The 13,873-nt window shown below is 39.1% G+C and overlaps 1 protein-coding gene across 1 annotated transcript in view; it reads left to right on the forward strand.

The window, feature by feature from the left end:
• Nucleotides 1-13,873, forward strand: part of TMEM8A (transmembrane protein 8A) — a 71,990-nt gene that overhangs the window by 27,914 nt on the left and 30,203 nt on the right. Inside the window, exons 3-4 of the mRNA XM_029576759.1 lie at nt 5,652-5,859; nt 6,166-6,299. Coding sequence (XP_029432619.1) covers nt 5,652-5,859; nt 6,166-6,299 — 342 coding nt within the window. The remainder of the gene's footprint in view (nt 1-5,651; nt 5,860-6,165; nt 6,300-13,873) is intronic.

Here is a 13,873-nt window from a genome sequence, read left to right on the forward strand (position 1 = left end):
GTTGCAGGAAGGAAACAGGTTTCAGGGATGTAGATGCGCTAACACATGAAGTTTTGAAAATGAGGGTTGCGGAACTCTTTTGTAACCGGAGAAGCCACATTCTGGACATGCTGAAGATAAGATGTTAAAATTGGTGGAGGCTAGTTGATGTGAAGATCTCAAAGCAGTAAACTGAGTTAGAAAGTAATATTGTGTAGTCCATGAATGGCTGGATTGATAGATGTGAAGTAGTTCTTACTTAAAGTTGATACTTAAGGTTGATACAAAGCCATTTGACTTGCTGAAGAGAACTACATTAGTTGTAGAATTCTGGATCACAAAATGACCAAGAAGTGATATTGTATTCTCCATCGACAAGTAGGCATGAATTAGCCATAATATGTATGGGTGACTTATCTGATGGCACCAACACAGAACTAGTTCTCAGAGCTCAGTGAGCATGTGAGTCTGTGTGCACTGCCTCATAAGCCCTTTAGTCTGGCTTTGTCCGAGCTATGAGGCAAGGTCAGGTCCAGATGGCATACAAGGGAATACTCATAGTCTGAAGCAGAGGTCAGAACCAGAGAATCAGGCCAAGACAGACAAGACTCTGAGGATAAGGCAGGCAGACAGGGAGAGGCAACAGAGGCAGAGTGAGGACAGGAACAGGGTGAAGTTTGGATGAAGCAAGGCTTGGCGAGCCAGGGCTGGATAGGCTGAATGAGGCAAGGCTTGGACAAGGCAAAGCAGGACAAGCTGGACGAAGCAAGGCTGGAAGACTGAATGAGGCAAGGCTGCTGCAAGTAATAATGAAGACTTGTTGCTGAGGTAAAAACAAGAAGTTGTGGCTGAGTTTAAATATCCAGTCACATCAGGCAGCGCCCACCGAGTAGATTCCTGCTATGGGGCCTTTAAGAGGCACCATGCACTAAAGGCAGAAGGGCCTGAGAGCGGTGGCAATGGTGGGGTAAGTGCAGCCGGCCAAACATAACAGCATATTTGCTATGGAACTGTGGTGCTGAGGCTGAGCAGCATTGCAGTCTACTTTAATAAATGTGAATTTTTTTTTTTTTTCCAAAATGAATGCTATGGGAATTATGGCTGATCTTTATATAACCTTACTAAATGTTGATGGAATTCATTCACCAATAAAAGGAAAAAAAATTCTCCAATCTGTTTAAAAAAGGTTAAAGCCCAAATTCATTTCTACAAGAAATGCACCTTAGTGATTTAAAAAAAAAAAAAAAAAAACCCCCAAAAAAACCCCATGGGAAATTAAAACAGGAATTGGCTTGGAAAATGTTATTATGCTACTTATTTTAGTAGACAGCTAGAGATGGTTATCTTAATTCATAAAAATTGTCCATTTGTATTAGAAAAGAAAATTGTGGATAAAGAAGGATGCTATCTTATTATCAGAGGTTCTATCGCACATCTGAAAATTTTACTTTGTCATGTAACTGGGACAATTTCTTTAACATCAGATGATAGGAGGTAATTTTAATCTACCAATTAATCTGGAGTTAGATACCAAACCTATCAGAATGAGACGTCCACAAAAAATGATTGAAGGGGGTACTCTTTCTCATGAAAGAATTGATATATGGTGATATATGAAGAGTACATATATATTTATTGCCGATTAATTATTTATTGGTTATTTTTATTATTTTTATTATATAATATATTATAATTGTTTTATTATATAATATATATTATATCATTTTTATTATGTAAAGAATTATTTTATGTATGGTTTTTTTTTTTTTACATCACTTCGGCCTTTTAGTGTGAGGTGATACATTTATAAATTAGAATTAGTATTGTACCTACTGAACTTGATTTTATTATTTTTTTTCCAAAGATAGATAATTCATATTCTAGGATCCATTATTTTTTTTTTAATTTCTACATCTTTATTCCTGAAATGCCAAGCAGCTTTTATTGATAATTTCACTGTATCAGATCATGCCCATATTACACTGGACATGTCTATACCAATGCAAAACCAACTTTTTAATGGCGCTTACAACCGACATTATATTATGATGCTGAATTCTGTGAATATTTAAAACAAAAATGGACTGAATATGTGGAGTTCAATTTTACTGAAGAAGTTCCAGGGAGACGTTTTTTGGAATGTGGGCAAATTATAGCCTGTACAGCTAAAACAAAAAAAAATAAAATCAGGACAAAGAAATTTTGCATCTACTTGCACAATTTAACAACTTAGAAAAAACAGCATATACAGTCTATACAAGTAGAATCGCAATGTCAAATACGCTCTATAAAAAATATCTGAATCATTTGCCGTTTCAGAGAGATTCAACAGCCAATTGTTTAGGCAAAGTAATAAAGCTGGCAAAATGTTACAAAGGATAGACAAAAATGTTAAGCCCAAATACTAAGTAATGGCATTGAAGGATAAAGCTAACTTACCGCATACTTTTACCACAGATATTACCCAGATAAATGTTGGAATATTATTAAACTTTATATTCTGGGCAGCCACCTAATGAAGAAGGTCGCAGCAAGTGTTTTGCAAATTTACTTGCACAGCTAACTCTTCAGCACAAACAGATTTTGGACAAACCCATTGCTGTAGCAGAGATGATGTTGCTAATAAAACAACTAACCCTGGCCAAGGCAGGCTTAGATGGCTTCGGTGCGGAATTTTATAAAATTCCAGGGAAACCAGATCAGAGCCACTACTTCATGTGTACTATAGTAACTTGGCTGGTGGAGGCTTGAAGCTGGAAATGAATCATGCTTTAATTATAGTTTTTCCAGAACCTGGCAAGGACCCATATCGTTAATCAACATGGATTTGAAAATAGTGGCATCTATTCTACCAGATCGCCTTAGTTTGCTCTTGCTGATTTTGGTAGCTGATGTCCAGGCAGGCTTTAAGAATAGAAGTGGTGTGATCAACCTATGAAAATTAATTGTAGCTATCTGGTCTAAATCTAAAAATACACAGAGGGTGATCATTAATTTGGATGCAGAAAAAGCCTTTGATAATGTGCAATGGCCATATATGTTTTAGATTGAAAGTGTTATTGTCTCCCTGAATCATTTATTCAATGGATACAATTATACACTTTGCCTACAGCTAGTATCCTTATTAATAGTGTCCTGTTGTTATTAATAGTGTCAAGGTTGTCCTTTATTACCATTATTTATATATCTTAACAGTTTGAACCTTTGGTGATTAAAAATAAAAATGACTCTGGAAATTGAAGGTTTTTGTTAAGCAAATATTATACTTTTACTTATTTGCTCTTGTTTATTAGTAACCTAACTGATTCACTTACAACAGACACCAGGTCTTTTAAATCAGTTTGGTACATTTGTGGGCTTGAAAATTAACTTCTCTAAATCAGAGGCTATGCCCATTTTTAGAAAAGACCAAACAGCAATGGCAGGCTTATTCCTATTGACTTGGTCAATCTGGGTGTTTTAAAAATCGCAGTATTTGAGTGCCTAGAAATCTGTCACAATTGTATGAGATAAATATCAAGAAAATGATTGAGTCGATTAGAGATCAGTTAATAGCTTGGAAAGATTTACCTCTTAATGCTATTTGGACTAAGTGCTCTTTTTTAAAATGTCTCCTAGCAAATTACTGTACAGATTGCAGATGTTACAGATTTGGTTGAAGAATGTAGATGTTGAAAGGAGGCAGATGGTGATGATGCATTTTATATGGGAGGGGAAACTGTCTAGCCTTAAATATTCCACTCTTATAAGGTCCAGAACTATGGAGGCCCATTTCTGTTTCTGTAATATAGCCTATCAAATGGGAATAGTACAACCAACACTATGTTTGAAGTCCCTGAGCTTATTAAAGATATTATTCACCCCCTTTTTGTTGCATACAAAAGATGCATTTCTCCTACACATACTTAGAACTCATATTTTGGTTAGACCTGTGTTAGCATGGCGGTATTTGAGTAAATGGTGTGATTATGAATGTTACGGAGTTGATAGAACTGGTGGATAACCCCAGCTTTATCCCAGGACTCACTAATTCAAATGTCCATACATGGAAGCAAAGAACTTTGGTTACTATAGCTTGCTGTTATTGTACAGCACAAAAAAATATATTTTCATTTGAACAATTACAAATTCAATATGGTTTGACTCGTCAGCAATTCTTTATGTATTTTGCAGGCTAGACAATATATATCTTGTACAATATCTCAGGCACCCACCATGTTTGTGAACAAATCCATTACTAAGATATTCAATCAGTTGGAATCACATAGTAATACGTTGTCTTATTGGTGTAATATGGTCGTTTTTGAATTAGCGTTTAAAACATCGGTAGATGCTAAATTACAAGACATGCAATTTAAATTACTTCACTTTGCTTTTATTGATATGGTTAAGGCATATAAAATGAAAATAGAATATGAAATTTGAATAAAATGTCACATTGAATGAGGCATTTTAACACATAATTTTGTATTGTGCGTCATCCTTTTTGGGATGAAGTAGTGAATATAATTGAGCGAGTTATCCAAATTAAACCACCAATTGGATACAGCCGAGACGTGCTCTATCTTTATGGTATCAGAAGTTAGCTGACTGGATGCAGATTGAAAGATTAGATGTAAAATATACTCAGTGAAACATACCAAGTGAATATGTTAGATTATGGGAGGTCATTTACGATCTACCCAGTGCTATCCAACAAATCCTGAAAAGTAGTGGATATTTCCCTATATGGCGATTGGTGACAAAGGATTTGCAGATGGGTGCACTGGCTCTATGGCTTGTTAACTAGTTTCATGGGACAATAGCGAGTTTGTGTGTGTGTGAATGTGTGTACGATTGGGATCTCTTGCGTTTTTCATACTTTTTGTTTTTGAAAATACATATGGGTGATGTGAGGCAAACATTTTCTATTTGCTATGGCATTTGAGAGGATGATATTTACTAAAATGCTGTATTGGTTATGTTTTTTTCTTGTTGAATATATTGTATGAATTGTTCTCAATGTATATGCATAAATAAGTTATAAATAATAAAAAAAGATGGAGAATCTGAAGTCTACTCTAGTCATGACAGTGTTGTTGCTGCTTCACATTGTTGGGTCTGAGGTGTGTGTACATGTATACACATCCAAGGATCCTCGTTTCGCCACTTGGCTTTAGGAAAGGAGTATCTTTGTTGAGGTTTATTAGAGTGGATAAATTAAGCTACACCGTGTTATATTTCACGTATATTCCTGCAGCTGTATACAGTCCCCTGCTGTCTTTGCAATTTTGTTTGTATTTCATTTTCCATTGTCTGTCTACTATATATGCAAATAGACTTGTGCTGAATATATGGTAGTATGATTGTAAACGGGTTATATGTGGTCTTTTGTTGGCAATTAAGCTTGCTTTACATATGGTGGGTAGGCATTGGTTTTTTGATTGTGTGTTGTTTAAGTTTTTATATATCAGTATTTAGAAATTTTGATAACTGGTAGAAGGATTATGTATTATGTATGAATTGCTCTCTTTACATGTGTGTTTAATTTTTATTCTCAAATATTTAATAAAAAGTTCATTGAAAGTTGACTGACAATGACCATAAGACATTGGTGCTCTTTTCCCATTTGGGTTGAAACCTGTGTTGTGATTTAGAATGTAGCCAAATTGTATTTGGTTTTTATATTCCAGGTACATTCGGCATGGAGCACCTCCAGTAATTAACCCCTTGGGCACCCACTTTGCTGCTAGCACATCAGTCCGCCCTTCTTACAACCAGACTTTGCTCCTCACTAGCATGCTGCTGAATAACACCTTCATAAATATCAGCAACCCTGCCTCTGGAGATTGGTTCATAGCAGCTCACCTGCCAAAACAGAATGCGAAAATTCAAATTCAGGTATGTATCTGGCAGGTGCAACACATTACATTCTGTCCTCTGAGAGAAGTCACAGAGCCAGCTCAACAGCTTCCCTATGTATCAAGAAAGTGACCCAAGTACAGTGAGTATCGTGAGGATCCTGTGCTATCCTAGTCTTAGACTCTGATTTTTAAATCTCCTGTTGAGCTTTCTTCAAGGTGGCTGTCACTATTCCTAGATAGGTATGCACATGCTCATGTCTTGCCCTGCCTAGATATAGCTATCTCTCTTGGTTTCATGCTCCCACTGATGTGTATTTCTTTTCCTCTCCTGCTCTCTCCTCAGGGCTTTTCCACATCCTGTACCTACATATTCCAGCCGGACATGTTTGTGATGCGGCTCGTTAACATCCCTGTCCTAGAGATGGATACGCCACTGCAGCAAACCATTGTATCACCCATGAAACCTGCACGTTTAAAGTAAGCAGAACTTCTGTGATCACTGCAGCTCAGGATCGGTTTAATATAATTAGGGGTGGAGTGTGTCTTCAGCACAGTGACAGCTGAGAGCTGCTCAGTGTCAGTGTCAAGCTCTTGGAGCTTTCAGAACATTTTACTAGGTTGTATTAACTTTCTTTCAAGCCACTGCCTTTTATCCTTTTTGCTGCTTCAAGAAGAGAAGCTTTCTGTTGGATATTTTTCCTCACTGCTGTTCCTTCAGAAGAATATCTCATCATTTCGTAGTGTGGAGCCAGATAGACTGAGGACCAATGGGTTATATGCTCCCCTGCCAGCTGACGTCACCCTAGATACACCCCTGTAGTAACCTCAGCCCTTCAGTATTTCTCCATCTCCAGCAGATGGTGGACATACTTCTCCCTATGGGGATTGCTGTACTTTTTGGAAGGAGAAAATCTACATTTAAAATGTAGAAAAAAAATTGAGCCCCGCTCTCCTGCGGTTATACCTAAAGGTCCCTCCCCCAGTTGAGAATTCCTGAGTCAATTTCCGAGATCCCTCAGAGGTGTGCCTTGGTCCGATAGCCGGTTCCCGATGTGGACTTTGCTGAAAGGCAGCACGCGCAGGAAGCAGAGTGTGGCGGTGACAACCAAAGCCCTCTTCCCTTGCAGATGGAGACCATCTCTGTACTCAGCAGGTAAGCACTGAGCCCAGGTAAGTTTAAAAAAAAAAAAAAAAAAAAAAAAAGAGAGAGAGGATGGTTTATCTCCCAATTCAGAGACATTTTGGAGGGGTTTCAGTAAGTCTTCCTCTGGTCTCCTTGCTTGGCGCGCCATACTGACATCATTCCCGATCCCGTTGGGGTAAGGGGAAGTGAGCTTCCAAGTGGGTTGAGCAGCCCCCTGGTGGGCTAGGCCCCACTTTAGGCTTGGTCAGCACACTGCATGGTAGGCAGCGGCAGCGCCATCTTGTGCATGTCATGTTGCCCTGCATCGAACGGCAGTATGTGCAACCTACTAAATGCAGAAATCAGGTAAAGCCAGGCGCACGGGCTGTGCGTGCGCCTCGCCACGTCCCACTTAGGTGCCTGAAATCCGTATGCATAAAACTTTAAGCGCGAGCCAACAGAACACACGGTTACCACCGCCAGTGGCTCCGGCAGCCAAGAAACATAAGTGCCTTTCTCTCTCTGCTTCTTGTCATATTAGGCCTTCACAGTCTGACCTGGATTCCAACTTATGTCAGCACTATGAAGAAGCCCATGGAGAGTTGGCCTCCTCGGACTTTGCTAAGCCTGGATCCTCCCATTCAGAGGATGGGTTAGCCACAGCCCTAACTGGAAGTACCCAGGATCTGAGTACCCTCGGGACTGGGTCATCCATGGGAGAGGGAAATTCAGTGGCAGCCACCCTAGTACCTCCTGGGCTAGGCCTGGACCCGGCTGCCTTCTCTTGGGTGGAATTTTTCCAGGGCTTTCAAGCCAGCCAGTAAGCCCTCCCTCTTCCCGTCTTATTGGCAAACCTCGAGGCATGCCTCACCTCACCAAGGGTATCCCTGGCAGGGACCCGGATGGCACAGATGAAGAGGAGAATACAGATTCCTGGAAGATGGGGAAATTCCCCCTGGTTTAGAACCATATCAGACCATGTTACGGTTTTTCCATAGAGACAAATTGCTGGCCCTGGTTTTTCTAACACTGAAGATGCTGGGAGTTCCTGGGGTGGACTCTATGATAAAACCAAAGAAAAATCTCATTCTGATTTCTCTATGGACAGCCTACTTTCTAGTACAGGAAGCCATCCAGGAGTTGATTGACCTGGAATGGGATGCCCCAAAAGCAAGTTTTAAAGGGGGATGAGTGTTAGAAGCTCTATATCCACTGGATCCGGCAGTGAGAGAGCGTTTGCATTTCCCTAAAGTGGTTGCGCTGGTCTGTGCTGTCTCTAAGCGAACAACTATCTGTCTACACTAAGGAACACAAAATTATCAAGTAAGTAATTTCTCCATTAATGTTCATAGAAGTTCTGCTAGTTATGACTTGGGCTAAGGTTTGTCTTCATGAAGTAAAGTCATAATATTGTGGCCAACACAGTGAAGATAATTGAGTCAGTAGTAACTAGATTCATGCTGAGGAGGCCATGCTAGATCTCCACATAGAACAGGCCCAATCAACAGTGAGGTCACAATTATTTTAAGCTACTCAATGCTTATAGGATTTTATCAGGTTATATATGGAAATCCAATTTCAATTTGATACAGGGCTTGACCTTCCAAATTCCAAATCCTGAAATTGTTCTGACCATAAATGTGCCCAAACTGGACTGAGGAGCTCATCTAACAGAGCTTTGCACTTGGGTATCCTGGTCCTGCCAGAAAAACAGATAATACATCAGCCTCCTGGAGATGGCTTAAGACTTTCAGAAATCAGATGGCCAACCAAATTGCCCTTGTATGGACAGAAAACCAAGTATTCTTAAACCACTGAATAAGTAGGGTATACTAAGATCCAGTCTCCATTGTCAGAAGGCCTTGAAAGTGTGGAACTGGAGATTCTCTCAGAGGATGACTCTACTGGATTCTTAACTGTTAGAAGGCTACAATGTTCTTCCAAACAGTCTGAGTCAAGGTTTTACTGAACTCCTGCTTTGATTGGGATGTAACAAATTAGATCTTTCTCATGTGGAAATAAACATAGATGGATCTGTTTGCAACAGTTCTAGTCAAGAAGGCATCATCTAAGGCGTTTGCATTCTCGCTATCTCTAATGGCCAAGATACACACTCAGGAAAGATCAAGGTTTAGTGATTCTCACTCCATCCACTGGCTGAGGTAAGTTTGGTTCCATCTCTTGATGACCATGACCACTATATAGCCAATAGGGTTAGGATCCTTGCAAAGGTATCACATGTCCTCTTGACTACTGTCAAGAATCTACCAGTTTGTTTCAACTTTAAGTTTGAGAAATTGTTCATTTAATATGAGAGTGAGACTCTGAATTTGTTTATTTGCCCTGAACAAAAACTGAATGCCTTCTGAACCTACTGGAGTCTTGCTTGAGATCCAGTTCCATCATTTATCCATAATTTAATATTTTCCATTATTCAGTAGAAGGGAACTTATTTCTATCCTGCTTCTTATCTGTTTCATATGGAACTGCATTCCTTCAAAGATGTCATTAAAGTGGTTCTCATGCAGTTAATGATACATACTGGGTTAGACCAAAAGTCTATCAAGCCCAGTATCTGGTTTCCAATGGCTAATCCAGATCACAAATACTTGGCAGGATCCCAAAAGTTCAATAGAGTCCATGCTGCTTATCCCATTTATAGCAGTGCATTTCCCCAAGTCCATCTTAATAATGGTTTATGAACTTTTTTTCCAGAAACTTGTCCAAATCTTTTTTTTTAAACCCAGCTATACTAACAGATTTCACCATGTCTTCTGGCAACAAATTTCAGAACTTAGTTATACATTGAATAAAAAATATTTTCTCCTGTTTGTCATAAGTGTATCACCTAATAACTTCATTGTGCGTCACCTTGTCTTAGTACTTTTTGAAAGAGTAAACAGCTGATTTATTTTCACCTCTTCCATTCTGCTCATTATTTTATAGATATCTATCATATCTCCCTTTAGCTGTCTCTTCTCCAAGCTGAAGAGTCCTAACCTCTTTAGCCTTTCCTCACAGGGGAATTGTTCCATCCCCTTTATCATTTTATCTTAAAGGCTTATGTAGTACAATAGACCAAAAAGGCAAAAGCTAATGATACATTTTTTCATTAAAAACGAGACCTATGAGGCAGTCAATTGGGCCATTAGATGGCCAGCAGGTAAAAGGGTCACTCTGGGAGGATAAGGCCACATCAGAAAAACTTGATGGTTTCTTGGCTTTGGCCTTAGATTCCCATGCCTGAGCCATTCTTTATAAGTGATGATTCAGAAGAAATGAAACAAATAAGTGAATTTGGAAGAGGTGCTAAAGTTAGTAACAAATTACCAGGACTTGATGGTACTCACCCCAGAGTTCTAAATTAATTCAAATATGAAGTTGCAGGCCTGCTACTGGTAATCTTTTACATATTCAAATTTGCCTCTGTACCTTAGGACTGGAGGATAGCCAGTGTAAGGCCAGTTTTCAAAAGGAGTTCCTAGGTGTCCCAAGTAATTAGACTGGTGAGCCTGATGTTGGTCATTTGGATAGACATAGCTTAATGGGGAAGGGCCAACATGGATTTAGCAAAGGGAGGTCCCGCCTTACTATCCTGTTATATGCTTTTTCACAACTTTAAATAATTCTAACTAGAGGTGAGCCGATTGATGTAATGTTTTTGGATTTTCAGAAGGTATGTATAAAGCTTCTCAGGTCAGACTCAGGAAATTAAAAAGTCATGGAATAGGAGGCATTGACACACTGGATTGGTATCTAGCTAAAAGACAGGCAATGGAAAGTAGAACTAAATGACTGGTTTTCCCAATGGAGAGAGGTAAATAGTGGAGTGACTGAGGTGTCTGTACTGGGACCAGTGTTTAAACTCATTCATTAATCATCTAGAAAAGGGAGCAACGAACGACGTGATCAGATCTATAGGTGACACAAAAATATTTAAAGTAATTAAAACAGGCAGACTGAAGAGCTGCAGAAAGGACCTTGACAGATGGAAAAACTAGGCATAAAAATGGCAGATCAAATTTAATGTGGACAAACGCAAAATGATGCACGAGGAGAAAAACAATCTTAACTGCATTTAGATAATGCTGGGTTCGGTATTAGGAGTCATCCTCCAGGAAAGGCTCTTGGTATCATTGTAGACAATACTCTGAAATCTTCGACTCACTGGGTGACAGCAGACAAAAAACAAACAAACAATGTTAGGAATTATTTGGAAAGGAATGGAGAATAAAATTAAGAATATCATAATGCTTCTATATTGAGCCATGGTGTGACCGCACCTTGAGCATTGTGTGCAGTTTTGGTCGCCACATCTCAAAAAAGACAAAGCAGAACTAGAAAAGGTACAGAGAAGGGCAACAAAAATGATAAAGAAGATAGAATGGTTCGCCTATGAAGAGAGGATACGCAGGTAAGTGCTTGTCTGCTTGGAGGACATGATAGAAGTTTTTAAAGTCACGAGTGGGGTGGAACAAGTAAATAGGGGACACTTCATGAAACAGCAGATTTAAAACAAATTGTAGAAAGAACTTTCACTCTGTGCACAATCAAGCTGTGGAATCTGTTGCTGGAGGACTTGGTGAAGGCAATTAGCGTAGCAGGATTTAAAAGGGGTTTGGGACAGATTTATGGAGGAAAAATCCATAAGTGATGAAAAATCAGGGATTAACTAGTATACAATTGAAAACCCAAAAATTCCAATAGTTAATATTTCTTATATTGGCACTGGAATGAGTCCCGCAATTTGAAGTTGCAACATACAATTAAAATATTCTTTTTATTATCATATATTTAAAATTACCACCTCATGTATTTTTTCTTTTTTATCTTTTTTGAATCTTTGTAAAGCGGGAGATAAGACCTCAGCACCGACATAGAATTCTAGTAGTGAACAGAAACTTTGGCGCCGGTTGGTACAATCACTGGTCTATTATCTTCCTTTTATTTTTACTCTAAGAGACAAGACCTTAGAGTCTTGTCTCTTAGAGGTTCCAAGTTCAAGTCCAACATCTTGAAGTTGCAGTGCATTTGATACAGTTTTATTGCATGTTTCAGCACTAAAATTTTTTTAAAGCAAAGTAAAAATAAAACGGAAGATAATAGACCAGTGATTGTACCAACTGGCGCCAAAGTTTCTGTTCACTACCAGAATTCTATGTCGATGCTGAGGTCTTATCTCCCGCTTTACAAAGATTCAAAAAAGATAAAAAAGAAAAAATACATGAGGTGGTAATTTTAAATATATGATAATAAAAAGAATATTTTAATTGTATGTTGCAACTTCAAATTGTGGGACTCATTCCAGTGCCAATATAAGAAATATTAACTATTGGAATTTTTGGGAAAAATCTATAAACCATTATTAGGCAAGTGAACTTGGGGAACTTCCCCACATATCCCTATAAGTGAGTAACAGGAAATAGATCTACTTTTTGGGATCCACCTAGTACTTGTGAGCTAGACTGTCCTCGGTTAGAGACAGCATGATGGGCTCAATGGATTTTTGTCTTACGCAACATGACACTTCTTATGTGAGACTTTTTGTTGGTCCAGTAAAAGGTATCCCTACATAAAAGGATTCCAGTTTTCAGCAGAATCGGTGTGGCTTCTAGAATCATGCAGCTAATGCCTTTTTGAATTACGGTAATCCCTGTAAGTAAGTCCCAAGTACGTGAGCTGGAAAGTTATATTGTGAGTGATAGTTACTTCAGCCTGCAGAGAGCTCCAGCCTCTTGTGACTGATGTACATTTAAAAATAGTTACAAGGCAACACAGTGTTGATATTCTCTTGTGCCCTGAAGGCATCATGACAATATAATACCAACCTAGCTAATCACACCCCTGTAATCTCTGTAACTAGCTGGAACTTGCAAAATATTTGCAGTCAAATGATTATCTTTATTGTAGCAGTACTTTCTGTAAACACAGGATTTCTTTCACTGAAGACTTAACAATCAGAACTTCAGGAAGGATGCAGATTGCGAGGGGAGGGAGGATCAGAACTGGGGGTTGGTAGGTGTTGCTTCTTTTGTTCCAGTCCTGCTATCTACCCCTTGCATCCACACTTCTACTGCCCCAACCCCCTCCAATCCCTAGTCCTCTCTCTCCCCCATTCCTGGTACTTTCACTCCACCCTAGCCCTAGCACCAATCCCCTCTCTCTTTCTCTTCCTTACACACACAGGGCCAGATTTTAAAACTTATGTGCGGGCGTAGATTTGTGCGCGCAACCTGGCGCGCACAAATCTACGCCCGATTTTATAACATGCGCCACTGTAGGGGGTACATTCTTCTAGACCTGTCCATATCTGTCTGACCAGCATGAAACTCAGCAATTGCAGTTACCACACCACAACAAAACACAGCATTCTACCTTCCATGATTTTGTGTGAGGTACAAGTTGACTGTCTCTCCATAAAGTGTTCTTACTGTACCTTGAACAAGAACTCCTAAAAACTGTCTTCTCTAGTAGTAATATGCCCTTGTTTTTCTGGAAAACATGAGCAGCTGCAGTACTAGCAGTGGCCACAAAGTGCCAGCATTTTCCAGACAGACAAGAAGTCAGCGTTATGTTAGTAGTCATATAGCCCAGGTGCCTTTTAGGGAGTTGTTCATTACCCCTCTTATATACACTTCCTAAAAGGATCAGAGGTGGCTGGTTTCTAGTAGTTGTGACTTTCAACAGTTCCAGCACTTGAAATAAGCTTCATCAAATTATATCACAACCAGTTTATATGTATGACCTATCAGTGTGATTGAGATGCTGTGTCAAGAGAACAATTGCTACAAGTAAGTATCTTTCATAGTCATCAGAATTCTTGATACTTTGAATGCTGCTGCCTAATCATCCATCCTGCATACTCACAAATATTCATGGGGAGCAGGGTGGGGTAATAATGATCACACAGTTTTCAGACATTAAGGAA

This window comes from Rhinatrema bivittatum, chromosome 14 (genome assembly GCF_901001135.1).
Source record: "Rhinatrema bivittatum chromosome 14, aRhiBiv1.1, whole genome shotgun sequence".
NCBI classification, from domain to species: Eukaryota; Metazoa; Chordata; class Amphibia; order Gymnophiona; family Rhinatrematidae; genus Rhinatrema; species Rhinatrema bivittatum.